This window comes from Pholis gunnellus, assembly GCF_910591455.1.
Source record: "Pholis gunnellus genome assembly, chromosome: 15".
In the NCBI taxonomy this organism is placed as follows: domain Eukaryota; kingdom Metazoa; phylum Chordata; class Actinopteri; order Perciformes; family Pholidae; genus Pholis; species Pholis gunnellus.
The window spans coordinates 603929-622381 of NC_136542.1; the positions used below are offsets into that span (position 1 = coordinate 603929).

At 41.5% G+C, this 18453-nt stretch overlaps 1 protein-coding gene across 3 annotated transcripts; it reads right to left on the reverse strand.

Annotated features, from left to right (window-relative positions):
- Window positions 1-403: 403 nt before the first annotated feature.
- Window positions 404-18041, reverse strand: LOC306706946 (scavenger receptor cysteine-rich type 1 protein M130-like). Of its 3 annotated transcripts, none has more exons than XM_079174199.1 (20): window positions 17930-18041; window positions 15931-16037; window positions 14971-15003; window positions 14567-14848; window positions 13739-14080; window positions 13361-13645; window positions 12926-13255; window positions 12190-12222; window positions 11783-12067; window positions 10877-11236; window positions 10500-10784; window positions 10049-10378; window positions 6433-6465; window positions 6026-6310; window positions 5575-5904; window positions 4732-4764; window positions 4300-4584; window positions 3865-4194; window positions 2050-2132; window positions 404-1949 (listed from the first exon to the last, which is right to left on the reverse strand). In XM_079174199.1, exons 2-20 carry the CDS (start codon window positions 15971-15973, stop codon window positions 1869-1871), a joined length of 4068 nt encoding a protein of 1355 aa, XP_079030325.1. In that variant the 5' UTR covers window positions 15974-16037; window positions 17930-18041; the 3' UTR covers window positions 404-1868. The 3 variants fall into 3 exon arrangements, with proteins under 3 accessions (XP_079030325.1, XP_079030326.1, XP_079030327.1); XM_079174200.1 differs by having other exon boundaries at window positions 17926-17992; XM_079174201.1 differs by lacking the exons at window positions 10877-11236; window positions 11783-12067.
- Window positions 18042-18453: the final 412 nt, after the last annotated feature.

An 18453-nucleotide genomic window follows, 5' to 3' on the forward strand; every position in this document is an offset into this window, starting at 1 on the left:
ACTCAGATAATATAGAACAAATGAAAAGAATCAACAGAAAACCAAACTGTACTTTATTTAAAGTGGATATTAACCAGAACATAAAAGACTTGATTATTATAGTTCTTTATGTTTTGCTCCTCCTAAATATTGAGTTTATTAAATGTAAAGAATCCCTGGAGCCCGTTTCTACGTCATAACTAAACCTCGTGTTCTTTAAACGGGTTCACATGTTCGTGTTGTTTCAGTTCTACTGAAATAAAAGATTAAACTGATATATGAGGAGAACAAAAAGCTGCAAAATCCTAAATATATAAAATATATACAATGAAATGAACAAGTTCAAGGCAGAGATTCGACAAAAAGAACCTTCAACTTATTTATATATATATATATATATATATATAAATGGAAAGTTTGGAACAATTAAAACAGGAAATACTTACAGTAAATCAGAATTATGAGTTTAATGAGTTTAATTTCATTTATTTATTGTCATATGTATAAAAAGAAAATCAAACAAGTAAAAAATAAGAACCTGAAGACGTAAAACTGTGCGATATCAAAAAATAGGGATAAAATATAACATGTATGAATCAGATATATTTGTGATCGACAGTATTTGCAAAGGTACTGTGCAAAGTCAAGATTTAGCTTTTCTAAGTCCACATTATGACTTAATACCTCATAACCCTGAACGCACTTTGCCAAAGAAGTACTCGTACTTCTTTTGTCTGTTGTGTTTTTATTTGTCGTAAAATGTTTTAATGTCGTCTTTAATTGGTTGTGAGCAGACGTCCTAAAGAATAAACCTCTCATTTGTATTCTTGTTTTCATCTAAATGATCTCTGAATCTCTGCTACATGTGTGTTCATATTTTATTCTGATTATTTGCTTAGTTAGAAGGATATTTCGTATCAAAATAATCAAAGTAGAAAATTCATAAAAAATCTTTTTCACAAAGAAATTACCGTAATTATAGAAAAAGCGAAATCTTTCAGCACACATGTGAGTAAGTTCTTCCTTTAGTAACAATGTATCAACATTCTTAAATAGAAAAATAAGACCCGAGACGATCCTTAATTATTGAACACCGTGTGTTTGATTTACTAACTATCCCACAACCTCTTATTTGTTTGTTTTCTTTTTTATTATTTGCTCACTCTTCTCATAATGTGAAATATAGTCATGAATGAAAATTCATATGAAATAAGAAAATCCCGTAATAAACAAAATGAAGTAAATTCCTACGAAATAAGCAAAATAGTAATAAAAATAAGTACAATCTTTAATTACAAATTTTAATCGAACTCCTTACTTCCAAATTTCTTAATAACAAAAATAACCTTATTTTTTGCTCCCATTTGTATTATTATGATTATCTTTGAGCTAAATGTTGTCCTGCTGCCGAGATGTTGCTCACTACAATAAAAGAGTCACGTGAACCACAAGGAGAGCTGAAGTGAAGTCATGAAGCTCATTCTGTGTTTTAAAGGACAAACAGCAGATTGTGAACATCGAGTCTCGTTCTACAGAATGTAGAAGATAGAAGTCAATGTTTCATGTTTATTCTAATATCTCATAGTCTTTGTTCCTGCTTGGACTCTGGTAAACCTGCTCTCAAGTCTACTTTTAAATGAAACTTTATATCTGTGAGGTGATTTTAAACATTCACGTCTTCAGCAGGAACCAATGGGCTTGGAGCTGAGAGCCACAGACAGGAAGTCAGAACGTGTGGAGACACCAACACATTGTTGAGAGTCAGACAGACCATAATAATGTGAGATCATATTCAGCCTTCTGGTTTAAGGGAACATGCGTATCAAAGGGAGCTGATGGTGGTTGTGTGGTAGAAATCATCTGGACGTGAGATGAGCTCCTTGGAGGAGCTAGTCTTCTGCAGGAACAACCAGGTTATAATGATCCAGCTCAGTGTTCTGCTGTCTGCCCATCTTCTGCCCCCTGCTGGCCTGGAGAGACATGGCAGTCCGTGTTTAGTGAACTGAAGACAGGACTGTTCTGAGAGCTTCATGTCAGTGGCTGGTCTAAACAACAGACGTGTGTCCGTACCTTACAGTAGAAGTAAAGGCAAACGATCACCAACAGCAGAACCAGCGGCAGGACGACCGCTTTGATGATCAGAGGAGTTGGATCTACAAACACATGGACAGTCATCATCACACGACATGAGTCCAACAGCTCCCATTGACCCTGAACTCTACCATCACTGACACGTATTGTTGGAAAATAAGATAATGGGAAAAATATTTTTATAAATTATAATACATGTAGTGTATTTAAGAAAAAGTATTAAATTATAAAATAGCTATAACTTTGTGATTCTGTTTAGGCCAGCAGAGAAGGCTTTGCAGGCCCTGAAGGCCACCACTGCTATTACTACTACTACTACTACTACTACTACTACCTCCTCTTCTTCTAAAGCTACTAATACTTCTACTGCTAACAATACTTATACTACAACTACCACTTCTACTACTACTACTACAAATATCACTACTGCTTACTACTAGTACTTATTCTAATGCTACTAAGACTTTTACTACTACTAATACTTATAGTACAACTACCACTTCTACTACAACTGCTACTACTATTACTGCAACTACTACTAAAACTAGTACAACTGCTACTACTAAAAATGCTATTACTACTAATACTACTTCTACAAATACTACTTTTAAATCAACTACTACTACGACAGCTATTACTACGACTATGACTACTACTACTACTGCTACTGCTGTTATTACTGCTACTACCAATACTACTACTACTACTTCTACTAATATAAATGTTATTTCAACTACTACTATGATCACTACTACTGCTATTACTACTACTCCTTCTAATAGTTATTCTACTACTATTACTACTGCTACCACTACTAATACTACTTTAACTACTATTACTTTGACAGTAAAATCGTTTAGCTTCAAGCTTTCCCTGCATTGTAGTCCAGCTTCTTTAGATAATGCAGTTTAGCTCCCATGTCTGCCAGTTAGACATTTCAACTAGAAGGGTTTTCAGCAGTGCGGTTTAATGATTTTGTCCGTCAACATTTCTCAGACAGGTAGTCTCCCATTTCTGTATTCTCAGAAATGTTTTGCGATTCATTTCAGCTTTCAGCATTCAAACGCATTTTCAGCAGGAAATGCATTTTCTAGTTCCGTACGTTTTTTGGTCGCTAACTCCTTCTGCAGAATTTGAGTGACAGAAACCGTTCCACTATCAAAATGTTCAGCTCTTTAAGGACATATATGCTATGACTTTTCTTGTTTTTAACCTTTAAACCTTTTAAAATATCAAGCTTTTTTAAACATTGGATCTCTATGGAGAACATCTTAAAATCCTCTTAAACTTCTTAAACTTTGAAAGCCTACTTCTTTCGCATATTTTTAGCTACATACACCATTTGATCTTTAAAAAGGTGACAAAACCCTAAACTAGTAAGGTAGGATTTGGCAGTGGTGGGCCATCAGGGCCAGCAGACAAGGCTAAACACAATCACAAAGTTATAGCTATTTTATAATTTAATATTTTTTCTTAAATACACTAACAACTGTCTCAATCTTTGGTCTCCAGGATAACCCTGGTTCTCTGAGTGAGGGATCGGAGCACACCGCCCTTCTTGCTTCTGATTGGTGGAGGAACTACACTTGAAAATGGCGAGTTGGCTGGTAACCAAACCTGCTCTGTGCTGCAGTAGATCGTTAGCTGTTGCCTTTGATAGACTGTGTTCAGGTTTGGTTACTCTATGACATGTGTGACACAATGACAGGAGTCACAGAGTCATTCCAGAAACAACAACATGGACTCTGTGGTCAGCTGATCATCTTCAAACCTGCATGTAAACAGTCAGCTTACCTGAGACAGTGATGGAGAGCAGACGGCTCTCAGAGGAGAAGTCATGAGAGAAAACATAGAGGTGATAAACACAGCTGTAGCTTCCTTGGTGGGCGGGCTCTGCAGCAGGAAACAGGAAGTGGGCAGAGTGATTGACAGCTGGCTGGGTGTAGTTGTGTGCTGAGTTGGAGGAGGTGAAGGTGAGCTGGAAGGAGCCTCCTGGGTACTGTGGCTGGATGGAGCAGAGGATGGTGAAGTTGGAGCCTTTGAGCACCGGAGCCCCCTGCTGCTGGGCCTCGGAGACCCCGTACATGGAGGAGGACACAGAGATGATTGGCTGAAGCAGCAGGTCTGTAAACACAGAGAGATGATGAAGGTTCATGTTTACCCTCCGTTGAACAAGATGGACCCTGAATAATGACGTGATGTCATAGATGATGTCACTGATGGGCTTACCTGAGCAGGTGAGATCCAGGATGTAGGTAGAGATATGTGATGTTAAACACTCCCTCAGAGCAGATCCAGACTGAACACAGTCAAAGTTGATCTTCCACACAGATCTGTTTGAGGACTCCTCTCTCTGTCTTACAGAAACAGCAGAGCTACAGTCCAGATCTCTACAGAGAACAGCTGCTTCCTTCAGGGTCGTTTCAGAGCCAAATACTGGTCTCCAGTCTCCTTGATGTTTCATCTCCAGAGTTCCTGCACAGCGACTGTCTTCTCCCACCAACCTGACAGCTTCTGAACAGAAACAAGAGAGTCGTCAGTAATGAACAAAGTGAGTTTGAGTAGAACAGAAATTAATTTAATGAATAAAATATAAAACTAAACATTGAGTGCTGATTCTGCTTCATTGGTTCTATATTTCTCTTTTCTGTCTCTATTTACCTGTTGATGTGTGATTTCCTGCAGCCTGGAGTTCTGGAGAAATAGACACATATTTGTTGTTTTTAGTAAATATAATAGAAATCCACGATTCTTTTTTTTTTAATATATTTGCAATTTTCATCAAAAACGTATATGGATGTTACATTTATATACAGCAAGTTGAACTTGTCAAGGTTCTGGGTTTTGTTTAGTTTGTTTCCCGTTATATTTTGAGTTTCCCTGCCTCTTGTGTCAAGATAACCGATATGTGTTCCCGCCTTTGTGATTGTCTGCCCCGAACCTGATTGAATCCTCCTGTGTCTAATCACCTGCACCTCCCAGTAATTGAAACCCTGTGTTCCCCTGTCTCTGTGTTGGATTGTCTGCTACGATTCTTGGTATCTTCCTTGCTTTGATCACTGTTAAGTACGTTTTGTTGTTCGTACTTCTGCTCCCCGTGTCTTTGGAACCCTGGTTCTCTGAGTGAGGGATCGGAGCACACCGCCCTTCTTGCTTCTGATTGGTGGAGGAACTACACTTGAAGATGGAGATTTGGGGGCTAACGGGTGTTATGACTGATGTGGTGTCAGTGGAGCTTTGTGATTGGTCACGTCAGAAGGTGCTTCAGTTCTCAGAGAACCAGAGTCATCCTGGTAACCAAACCTGCTCTGTGCTACAGTAGATCGTTAGCTGTTGCCTTTGATAGACTGTGTTTAGGTTTGGTTACTCTATGACATGTGTAGCACAATGACAGGAGTCACAGAGTCATTCCAGAAACAACAACATGGACTCTGTGGTCAGCTGATCATCTTCAGTCAGTTTGGACCAATCATCTTCAAACCTGCATGTAAACAGTCAGCTTACCTGAGACAGTGATGGAGAGCAGACGGCTCTCAGAGGAGAAGTCATGAGAGAAAACATAGAGGTGATAAACACAGCTGTAGCTTCCTTGGTGGGCGGGCTCTGCAGCAGGAAACAGGAAGTGGGCAGAGTGATTGACAGCTGGCTGGGTGTAGTTGTGTGTTGAGTTGGAGGAGGTGAAGGTGAGCTGGAAGGAGCCTCCTGGGTACTGTGGCTGGATGGAGCAGCAGATGGTGAAGTTGGAGCCTTTGAGCACCGGAGCCCCCTGCTGCTGGGCCTCGGAGACCCCGTACATGGAGGAGGACACAGAGATGATTGGCTGAAGCAGCAGCTCTGTAAACACAGAGAGATGATGAAGGTTCATGTTTACCCTCCGTTGAACAAGATGGACCCTGAATATTGGAAACATTGCTGTTAGAGATGATGTCATAGATGATGTCACTGATGGGCTTACCTGAGCAGGTGAGATCCATGATGTAGGAAGATAAATGTGATGTTAAACACTCCCTCAGAGCAGATCCAGACAGAACACAGTGAGAGTTGATCCACCACACAGATCTCTGTGAGGACTCCTCTCTCTGTCTGATAGAAACAGCAGAGCTACAGTTCAGCTCTCTACAGAAAACAGCTGCTTCCTTCAGGGTCCAGTCAGAGTCAAATACTGGTCTCCAGTCTCCTTGATGTTTCATCTCCAGTGTTCCTGCACAGCGACTGTCTCCTCCCACCAACCTGACAGCTTCTGAACAGAAACAAGAGAGTCGTCAGTAAAGAAATGAATTTAATGAATAAAATATCAAACTAAACCTTGAATGCTGATTCTGCTTCACTGGTTCTTTGTTTCTCTTTTCTGTCTCTATTTACCTGTTGATGTGTGATTTCCTGCAGCCTGGAGTTCTAGAGAAATAGACACATATTTGTTGTTTTTAGTAAATATAATAGAAATACAGAAATACACATTTTTTTTAATGTATTTGCAATTTTCACCAAAAACTTATTGTGATGTTACATTTATATTCAGATAGTTTAACCTTTATTTAAAAACAAGACTGTTTATTAAATGTCTCCATCCGTTTCAGCCAATCACAGAAGAGTATGTTAAAGAGTTTATTTGTTGTGACAATACGATAAACAGGACATTTATGATTTAAATATATATATTTGTATTCTTATTAACAAGGACAGAAAGCAGATTATCCTGGGGGAAGGGGCCAAAAAAAGAAAAATGTAAAAAGTTAAAAGGACAACAGCTCACATCCAAACATCTCCAACACACAACCATTCCATAGAACCACAACAAGCTTTGTGTTGCTGGAGGATACTTCAGTGTGAGAGCCTTTCAGACAGAAGCAGTCATTAGCTGAGAACTGCTGAAGTTTCTCTGAGTACAGTTGCGTAGCATCTCTCCCGTCATGGCTGAACCTGTGCTTAGACTCTTTAAAACTGTCCTTGTCTCCTTTAGACTCTTTAAACATGTCCTTGTCTCCTTTAAACTCTTTAAACATGTCCTTGTCTCCTTTAGACTCTTTAAACCTGTCCTTGTCTCCTTTAGACTCTTTAAACATGTCCTTGTCTCCTTTAGACTCTTTAAACATGTCCTTGTCTCCTTTAGACTCTTTAAACATGTCCTTGTCTCCTTTAGACTCTTTAAACATGTCCTTGTCTCCTCTCCAAAATGCTTCCTCCTTTTCCAAGAGTGTGTTTTACGGACCGCTGTGTCCCGTTCAGTGATGTGAAACATAACTGTTGTGCTTGTTGCTGCTGTGATAGTGTTGTTCCACGCTGCTGAGCTTTGTTGTGTTAAAATCTGCCATTGCGAGTCAAGTCAGTAGAGATGATACCCATGTGTAAAGAATGATCCATTTCCCTCCACAGCTTGTACTTATCTCAGTAAAGATACACAAAAACAGCTAAGATGCTCTTCAAATATACTAGCCTCATGAATTGTTTTTGCAGATGTTCCAAATGAACACTAGTGTATTGTTTAAACTCATGATTGATCAAATGATGATTATGATCAAAACAGGGGAGTGTGATGGATAATTGTCCCGAGTACTTTTCTACTGTGACTGAGCTTATGGGCCTCACTCATTGTTGGAATGCTGTTAAGCATTCCAACAAAACTATTGTTCTTCAAATCTTTATTCCGCTGTTTTATTATATTTCTTCCGTACGTATTTTGGCACTTATCTCCTTCCACATATTTTAAGCTACAGAAACCATTCAAATATCAAAATGTTCAGCTCGTTCAGCTCATGTCTGCTATGTCTCTTCATATTTCTAATCTTTAAACTTTTTGAATTATTAAGCTTTTTCCAACTTTTGTTTTGAATGGGTTTCTATGGAGAATATTTTCAAATCCTCTTAAAGTTCTTCAACTTTCAAATCCTTCAACTTCCTCATACTTTCAGCTACAGACACCATTTCAACTTTAAAATGTTGAAAAAACCCTGATCTATTGCCGCATAATTCAGCTTTTTGATATCTTTTTAACTTTTTGAACTGTCCCATTTAAACTTTTATGAGTTTTTCAGTCCTTTTCTGCCTTTATAATGGGTGTGTATTGCGCAGCTTAGAGTGCGTGATGTCACCGCTAGAGTGAAGAGCAGCTTCAGATTCTTGTGAAAAAAATATTTGTCTTTTGCCTTCGACTCCACAGTTTTCACTCTTCATATATATTTTTTTGATTTTACAGGAGCTAATCCTGTTCTTCTCGTTAAAAAGTGATTGTGGAATCCCACAGATTTACATATTTGGCAGAAAATCACTTAATTGAGAGGAAAAACCAACTTTCTGCTCCATAGAGACCAATGTTAAATCTGACCACTCATTTCTCAAAGAAAGCAGACAGTACCAGTTTTGTATATTGCGCTGGAGCTCACATTTTTAACACCACAAACATAAAAAACACATCAGCGCGTTCGGCAGAGTCTTATCTTTCTCACGGTATCCATATTTTATTGATTAGTCTCATGGTTTTGGTATAAAGGGCATATGTTCGACAGGTAGTTTTGTTGAAAATCGCTGTTCAGTCTAATCTCTCACACAGGTGCTGCAATCACCAACCAGTGCACCCAAGCACACAGGTGTTTCTATGAGCTCGTTAGTGATGTTTATAAACATACAGAGGCACTGAGACACACACGCACACATGACTTGGAGATATGCGTGATGCTGCTCAACCAATCAAATATGGGTATTCTGACAAGTTTCCTGACTCCAGTGAGATGTACACACACCATGACACAAGTGGGCGAGACGAGGAAAGACCTGGCAGAGCAGGACAATAGTTACTTTAGCTGTAAATGTTAAAACATAGGACAATCTCCAGATGAGAAGGATTGCCAGAGAGATCAGCGTGTCTGTCTGTCTCTCTCAGTCTGTCACTCTCTCCCTCCATCCGTCTGTGTCTCACTCTCTCTCTGTCTGTCTCTCTATGCACATGACTTGGAGGGATTGTTAGACCTCCTTTCTGTCTGTCTGTCTGTCTCTCTCTCTCTCTCCCACTCACTCAGTCCATCTAACTGTCTGTCTGCCTGTCTGTTCTCCATGAACAGGCTGCTGGCACACAGGTGTTCGTGATTAAGGTAATCAGCAATGTTGATAAACACACAGACTCACAGACACACATACACTTCTCTCTCTCTCTCTCTCTCTGTCTCTCTCATTCAGTCATTCAGGTCTTGGATACTTTTAGAGGACCCCCCCTTCATATTTTAAGCTACAGAAACCGTTAGAATATTAAAATGTTCAGCTCTTTCAGCAGAGGGGTGCTATATCTCTTCATGTTTCTAATCTTTAAACTTTTTGAATTATTCAGCTTTTTGCAATCTTTTTTGAATGGGATATCAATGGAGAACATTTTGAAATCCTCTTAAACTTCTTCAACTTTCAAAGCCTTCTTCTTCCTCATACTTTCAGCTACAGACACCATAGTTAAACATTTCAACTAGAAGGGTTTTCAGCAGTGCAGTTTAAATTCTTTTGGGCCTCAACATTTTTCAGACAGGTAGTCTCCCATTTCTGTATTTTCAGCAATTTGTAATCTTTAAACTTTTTGAATTATTAAGCTTTTTGCAATTTCTTTTTCGAATTGGATATTTATTTTCAGCAATGTTTTTGCAATTCATTTCAGCTTTCAGCATTCCAACGCATTTTCAGCAGGAAATGCATTTTCTAGTTAGAATTGTATATGTGGGCGAGCAGTAGACATTCTCGCATTCTCTCGTCAATCCCAATGAAGATCACCAGCTCCTCAGTCGTCCTGAACACTTCTACATCCAACTGTTCACCGACGTGGCTGTCAAGGTTGGACCCAAACATCAACCATCTAGTGTTGGGTTTATATGTTTGCCTAAATGGAATGCTGATTCAGCAGCATTATATTCATTCCGTACATTTTTTTGGTTGCTAACTCCTTCTGCAGACTTTGAGTGACAGAAACCATTGAGATATCAAAATAAATAAACAGTCAGCTTACCTGAGACAGTGATGGAGAGCAGACGGCTCTCAGAGGAGAAGGTATGAGAGAAAAAATAGACGTGATAAACACAGCTGTAGCTTCCTTGGTGGGCGGGCTCTGCAGCAGGAAACAGGAAGTGGGCAGAGTGATTGACAGCTGGCTGGGTGTAGTTGTGTGTTGAGTTGGAGGAAGTGAAGGTGAGCTGGAAGGAGCCTCCTGGGTACTGTGGCTGGATGGAGCAGAGGATGGTGAAGTTGGAGCCTTTGAGCACCGGAGCCCCCTGCTGCTGGGCCTCGGAGACCCCGTACATGGAGGAGGACACAGAGATGATTGGCTGAAGCATCCGGTCTGTAAACACAGAGAGATGATGAAGGTTCATGTTTACCCTCCATTGAACAAGATGGACCCTGAATACTGGAAACATTGCTGTTAGAGATGATGTCATAAATCATGTCACTGATGGACTTACCTGAGCAGGTGAGATCCAGGATGTAGGAAAAGTAATCTGATGTTAAACACTCCCTCAGAGCAGATCCTGACTGAACACAGTTATAGTTGATCTTCCACACAGATCTATATGAGGACTCCTCTCTCTGTCTGATAGAAACAGCAGAGCCACAGTCCAGATCTCTACAGAGAACATCTGCTGTCTTCAGGGTCCACTCATAACCATATACTGGTCTCCAGTCTCCTTGAAGTTTCATCTCCAGTGTTCCTGCACAGCGACTGGCTCCTCCCACCAACCTGACAGGTTCTGAACAGAAACAAGAGAGTCGTCAGTAAAGAACAAAGTGAGTTTCAGTAGAACAGAAATGAACCAGATCAAAGCTGCAGCTCCTCTTCTACCTGAGCAGGTGAGTCCAACAGCTTTACCAGGTGAGCAGGTGTTTCTATCTGAGCCTGAGCTTCTACAGTCCAGGAGAGCAGACTCATGGCCTCCACACTGGAACTCTTTGGTCCACATTGGAGCCTCCACTTCTCCATAGAGCGCCCCCTGGAGGACTGAAGGAGCCCCACAGCCAAGCTCCCTACAGACCACCTCTGCATCCTGCTGGTCAAAGTCCTCTTCACACACTGAGGACCCCCACTGGTTAGACTGGTTAGACTGGTTAGTCTGGTTAGTCTGGTTAGTCTGGTTAGACTGGTTAGACTTCACCTCCAGTCTGCCTGAGCACAGACTAGTCCCGTTCACCAGCCTCACAGAGTCTGGAGAGATGGTAGAAGATGAAAGAGAGAGAGAAAAGACATCAGACACTAAATAACATTATGTCTTATTTTTCATAGAAGATCTGTGACCCAGAATATAAATGTGTTTATAAAATGATCCCTAACATGTAGAGAGATGGGGCTGGACTCTCTCCTTAAGGAGTGTCCAGGCTGAAGGACGGTGTGGAGATACTGACGAGTCTCCAGCTGAGCTGAGCTGCTCTAAGTTGTGTCCAGCAGGTCATTGGTTCCTATTATGGTGGAAACCAAAGAACCTGCTGGTGGAAACCAGTGAATAAGAAAGCTGTGGAGCTGAAGGAGGAGTCCTTTCAGGCTGGTTGCTGGTCGGCCCAGAGGACTCCTGAAGCAGCAGACATGGAGGTTTCACATATAAAGATATCTTGGTGCATTCAGCACCTGATCTACTGAGGCAGCAGCTCATCAGACAAGTCTGCTGCCATTCAAGCTGCTGCATGTGTGTGTGTGTCCACCTGGAAACATTGCTGTCAGAGATGATGTCACTGATGATGTCACTGATGGGCTTACCTGAGCAGGTGAGATCCAGGCTGGAGGAAATGTAATCTGATGTTAAGCACTCGCTCAGAGCAGATCCTGACTGAACACAGTTAGAGTTGATCTTCCACTCAGATCTGTTTGAGGACTCCTCTCTCTGTCCTACAGAAACAGCAGAGCCACAGTTCAGCTCTCTACAGAGAACAGCTGCTGTCTTCAGGGTCCAGTCAGAGCCATCTACTGGTCTCCAGTCTCCTTGATGTTTCATCTCCAGAGTTCCTGCACAGCGACTGTCTCCTCCCACCAACCTGACGGCTTCTGAACAGAAACAAGAGAGTCGTCAGTAAAGAAATGAATTTAATGAATAAAATATCAAACTAAACCTTGAATGCTGATTCTGCTTCACTGGTTCTTTGTTTCTCTTTTCTGTCTCTATTTACCTGTTGATGTGTGATTTCCTGCAGCCTGGAGTTCTGGAGAAATAGACACATATTTGTTGTTTTTAGTAAATATAATAGAAATACAGAAATACACATTTTTTTTAATGTATTTGCAATTTTCATCAAAAACTTATTGTGATGTTACATTTATATTCAGAAAGTTGAACCTTTATTTAAAAACAAGACTGTTTATTAAATGTCTCCATCCGTTTCAGCCAATCACAGAAGAGTATGTTAAAGGGTTTATTTGTTGTGACAATACGAGAAACAGGACATTTATGATTTAAATATATATAGAAGTGAGGGATGAGAGTCCCGTCTCTAGAGCTGATAAAGGACCTGAGCACAGGGTGGGGGGGCAGCATGAGTTCACACTAAAACATCTGGTCAGATTGGTGGAGGAACTACACTTGAAGATGGAGATTTGGGGGCTAACGGGTGTTATGACTGATGTGGTGTCAGTGGAGCTTTGTGATTGGTCACGTCAGAAGGTGCTTCAGTTCTCAGAGAACCAGAGTCATCCTGGTAACCAGACCTGCTCTGTGCTGCAGTAGATCGTTAGCTGTTGCCTTTGATAGACTGTGTTTAGGTTTGGTTACTCTATGACATGTGTAGCACAATGACAGGAGTCACAGAGTCATTCCAGAAACAACAACATGGACTCTGTGGTCAGCTGATCATCTTCAGTCAGTTTGGACCAATCATCTTCAAACCTGCATGTAAACAGTCAGCTTACCTGAGACAGTGATGGAGAGCAGACGGCTCTCAGAGGAGAAGGTGTGATTAAAAACATAGAGCTGATAAACACAGCTGTAGCTTCCTTGGTGGGCGGGCTCTGCAGCAGGAAACAGGAAGTGGGCAGAGTGATTGACAGCTGGCTGGGTGTAGTTGTGTGCTGAGTTGGAGGAGGTGAAGGTGAGCTGGAAGGAGCCTCCTGGGTACTGTGGCTGGATGGAGCAGCAGATGGTGAAGTTGGAGCCTTTGAGCACCGGAGCCCCCTGCTGCTGGGCCTCGGAGACCCCGTACATTGAGGAGGACACAGAGATGATTGGCTGAAGCAGCAGCTCTGTAAACACAGAGAGATGATGAAGGTTCATGTTTACCCTCCGTTGAACAAGATGGACCCTGAATAATGACGTGATGTCATAGATGATGTCACTGATGGGCTTACCTGAGCAGGTGAGATCCAGGATGGAGGTAGAGATATGTGATGTTAAACACTCCCTCAGAGCAGATCCAGACTGAACACAGCGAGAGTCGATCCACCACACAGATCTATATAAGGACTCCTCTCTCTGTCTTACAGAAACAGCAGAGCCACAGTACAGCTGTCTACAGAGAACAGCTGCTTCTTTCAGGGTCGTTTCAGAGCCATCTACTGGTCTCCAGTCTCCTTGAAGTTTCACCTCCAGTGTTCCTGCACAGCGACTGGCTCCTCCCACCAACCTGACAGGTTCTGAACAGAAACAAGAGAGTCGTCAGTAAAAGAACAAAGTGAGTTTCAGTAGAACAGAAATGAACCAGATCAAAGCTGCAGCTCCTCTTCTACCTGAGCAGGTGAGTCCAACAGCTTTACCAGGTGAGCAGGTGTTTCTATCTGAGCCTGAGCTTCTACAGTCCAGCAGAGCAGACTCATGGCCTCCACACTGGAACTCTTTGGTCCACATTGGAGCCTCCACTTCTCCATAGAGCGCCCCCTGGAGGACTGAAGGAGCCCCACAGCCAAGCTCCCTACAGACCACCTCTGCATCCTGCTGGTCAAAGTCCTCTTCACACACTGAGGACCCCCACTGGTTAGACTGGTTAGACTGGTTAGACTGGTTAGACTGGTTAGACTTCACCTCCAGTCTGCCTGAGCACAGACTAGTCCCGTTCACCAGCCTCACAGAGTCTGGAGAGATGGTAGAAGATGAAAGAGAGAGAGAAAAGACATCAGACACTAAATAACATTATGTCTTATTTTTCATAGAAGATCTGTGACCCAGAATATAAATGTGTTTATAAAATGATCCCTAACATGTAGAGAGATGGGGCTGGACTCTCTCCTTAAGGAGTGTCCAGGCTGAAGGACGGTGTGGAGATACTGACGAGTCTCCAGCTGAGCTGAGCTGCTCTAAGTTGTGTCCAGCAGGTCATTGGTTCCTATTATGGTGGAAACCAAAGAACCTGCTGGTGGAAACCAGTGAATAAGAAAGCTGTGGAGCTGAAGGAGGAGTCCTTTCAGGCTGGTTGCTGGTCGGCCCAGAGGACTCCTGAAGCAGCAGACATGGAAGTTTCACATATAAGGAGGTTTCAAGCTGCTGCATGTGTGTGTGTGTCCACCTGGAAACATTGCTGTCAGAGATGATGTCACTGATGTTGTCACTGATGGGCTTACCTGAGCAGGTGAGATCCAGGCTGGAGGAAAAGTAATCTGATGTTAAACACTCGCTCAGAGCAGATCCTGACTGAACACAGTTATAGTTGATCTTCCACACAGATCTCTGTGGGGACTCTCTCCGTCCTACAGAAACAGCAGAGCCACAGTTCAGCTCTCTACAGAAAACAGCTGCTTTCTTCAGGTTCCATTCAAAGTTAAATACTGGTCTCCAGTCTCCTCGATAGTTCATCTCCAGAGTTCCTGCACAGCGACTGTCTCCTCCCACCAACCTGACGGCTTCTGAACAGAAACAAGAGAGTCATCAGTAAAGAAATGAATTTAATGAATAAAATATCAAACTAAACCTTGAATGCTGATTCTGCTTCATTGGTTCTTTGTTTCTCTTTTCTGTCTCTATTTACCTGTTGATGTGTGATTTCCTGCAGCCTGGAGTTCTGGAGAAATAGACACATATTTGTTGTTTTTAGTAAATATAATAGAAATACAGAAATACACATTTTTTTAATGTATTTGCAATTTTCATCAAAAACTTATTGTGATGTTACATTTATATTCAGAAAGTTGAACCTTTATTTAAAAACAAGACTGTTTATTAAATGTCTCCATCCGTTTCAGCCAATCACAGAAGAGTATGTTAAAGGGTTTATTTGTTGTGACAATACGATAAACAGGACATTTATGATTTAAATATATATAGATGTGAGGGATGAGAGTCCCGTCTCTAGAGCTGATAAAGGACCTGAGCACAGGGTGGGGGGGGTTTATTTGTCACAAATTCCACTGCATATTAGATTGTTTTGATCCTGCCCCCCCTTTCCCCTTTTTCCTACACACACGCACCCACACACACACACACACACGCAAACACCTCACCATGTGATTGTTTGTTGTTTTTAGGTAGTATGCTTGTAGTTGTGTAATAGATGTTTGTTGATTTATAATATTGGTTTTAATCAGTAATGTTAAATAAACTGTTATACTTTAGGAGCAGTTAGGTGTTGTAATAACAGCATGATGTGATTCAAACCTTCACTGTTCACTCTGAATGTAGAATACTACTTTGACTGTTTAATCCACAGTTTGGTTATTGGTCCCTGATCCCAGAGTGGTTGTTTTTAATATATGTTAATAATCCGATTGATATTAATAATTGAATTAATGTTAATAACTTAATTTTCCTACTTCTCTAATAACCAAACAGGCTTCTGCCAGATCCCAACAGGGCTCTGATACGGCTGATATTTTAACTTGAATTTGCAAAGTTTAGGGCACATCGTCGAGTTTTATGTGTGTGTTCTCTGATTTAAAGATACAACAGTAATATTGTAATAAAACACATCATCTCTAAATCAGAGTCCTACCTGAGCTCCACAGCAACAGCAGCAGCATCAACAGGTGATCCATGACATCCAGGTAGACCGTCTCTCTGCCCGTCTGTCTCTCTGTCTGTGTGCTATCCTCAGTGTATCTGCGTACAAAAAAAACCAGGTCATTTTACCAGGTCTTAAGCCTCGAATGTTTTGAGTGTAGCTCCGATACAATCATAAATGTAAGCCTGCAAATATTAACAAAAACCTGAAAGTGTGTGAATGCGCTTTAGTGTCTGAAACATGACAGACTGTCAAAAGTAAATACAGGTCTTAAAACCAACTGTTTGTTTGTGCAGCTCTGACAATCACTGCTGAGTGACTCAAAGCTGGAAGAGTCGAGGACAAATGGCAGAATTTATAGTTCCATTTGGAAAAAGAAACATCTTCATGTAGAGAAATAACTTTAAGCCAAAAGTGATCCCATGTTGTCTAATTTATAACATGAATTAGGTTGGGTGCAGGTTGATTTTATTGAAGAAACTTCACATATGAAATTACTTTACATTACATGCAAAAGTTCTCAAGCTATGACTCTCATCAAGCAAGTCAAGTTTGGGACATTTTTGACAAAGTAGAGTCCAGTTACAACAGCTTGATGTATGATGGCAAACCATGTAACATGGCTGCCACACCACGTCCACGCCATTCCATGAAACCTCTAGCTTTTGAGAACTTTTTAATCACACATATTTTTAAATTGTATTGACTAAATTTGAATTTGATCTGATAAATTCTCGAGCAGGAGTTTGTTAAAGTACAGCACCTGGAAATGGCTAAAAAAACCATTCATACAAAACTGAAGATGACTGAGTTCCGGTTGGGTTTAGAGTACAGCACCAAGAGACTTTTTCTTAGGTCTACATGTGATACATGTGCTTGCTAAATGTTGTAGATCTCCGCCTCTCAAAACCACTGGCGAAGAATGCGTCGCCATGGCGACAGCATTCCACTTGGAGCAGATTAGACAATGTACGGCCGAGTTGCAACAACTTCCTGTTTCATGGCCAATGGTGATTTTTTGCCGCCATGCCACAGATACATAGTTTGATAATTTTTTGATCTTTAAGTACATTTTCACTGCCAAGGTCTCAAGAGCATACTGAACAAATCTGAAGTGAATCGGGTCAAATCTCTAGGAGGAGTTCGTTAAAGTATGATGCCTTGAAATGGTCAAAAAGCGTGATAAGAAACAAAATGGCCGACTTCTTGTTTGGTTTAGAGCATACCTCTGAGAGGGTTTTTTGTCTGTCCCATGATGTTACATATACCTACCAAATTTCATACAGCTAGCTGAAAACCGATGTTGAGGCTACTCCAAAGGGGGCGCTATCGAGCCAATCTGTCACACCACACGCAGCTCCACACCCATATCAGAGGCTATTTCCACCAAGACTGACTGGTGCGCCACATTTCAAGAGGTGACCAGTATCCCAAGCACCTAATTTTAGCTCTGAAAGACGAAGGAGAATAACACTCAAAAACTTTAGAAGAACAATAGGTCCTCAACTAAAAACACCAACACACATTGGCACGTGGCACATATGTGCCACCAGAGTCACAATGAGGAAAATCCCGCACCGTTTCTATGCGTGAGAGAAAACGTATCCTCCGGGGGGGGGGGGGGGCACTGTCTGCTAATTTAAATAAATGACACAAATACGCACAATGTTTAAATTCCTCCAACATCACAAGCTCACAGATCTTCAGCCTTACACCATCAACAAGAATGCTTTTCTCTCCAGTAAAGTCAACATTAAGTCTGATCGCTGTCTGTAGCCTCTGACTCACTCCTGCACTCTCATTAAGGCGCCTTTAAACTTCTCCTTAAACCGGGCCATGTTCCACAGAAAGTGAAGCCTCCTAACCTTCAACTACCAACTCACGCCGAATAGCTTTCACCCACACATCTTCTGAATCAACGCAAAGCAGCAGTGATGCGCTCAAACGCACCAAATGATTCCAAATATACCAAAGAAATCTTCTTACTGACGTCAAATGCGGCAGGAGAACCCGACGTTCACTGCACAGCAGCAGAGGTTGAGACCAGAACTCGAATGTAGCTCTGACTCACACATCTGGGAAACTGCCTCTGCCTCCAGAAGCGCAACTCTTAACTCCCTCCCTCGTGGATTTATCTCCTCCCAGGACGACTCCGAAACAACAGAGGCCCAATAAAAACAGAGCCCCTGAAGGAGGACTGATGGAGCCCAGCTGGACGCTCACCTGTCTGGTCCGGGTGGGGGGGGGGGGGGGGTCTAAACACATCCAGCACCTTCCTGTGTGTTGCTCTGGTGATCAGACAAGATACAAGACGCTAGTACGACAGTGTAGAAATACTCTGTTACAGTAAAAGTACAGTGGACCACTTCACAATAATATTATTTGATTGTATTATAATGATTGAAGGATTAAAGAGGACCTAGGATCGTGTCTGCTTCCCCCTGTCCTTTAGTGTGTATTATATATTTATATATATATATCTTTGTACATTAAGAGGTTGTAAAGGTTCAAAGG

What these genes read in the sequence shown, in the direction of transcription:
- LOC306706946 (XM_079174199.1), bottom strand. Translation starts at nt 15,973, where the DNA reads ATGGATCACCTGTTGATGCTGCTGCTGTTGCTGTGGAGCTCAG. An exon ending in CCTGGATCTCACCTGCTCAG is followed by an intron (nt 14,081 to 14,566) that starts GTAAGCCCATCA and finishes CCATCTCTCCAG; the next exon opens with ACTCTGTGAGGCTGGTGAAC. An exon ending in AGGAAATCACACATCAACAG is followed by an intron (nt 6,311 to 6,432) that starts GTAAATAGAGAC and finishes GTTTCTGTTCAG; the next exon opens with AAGCTGTCAGGTTGGTGGGA.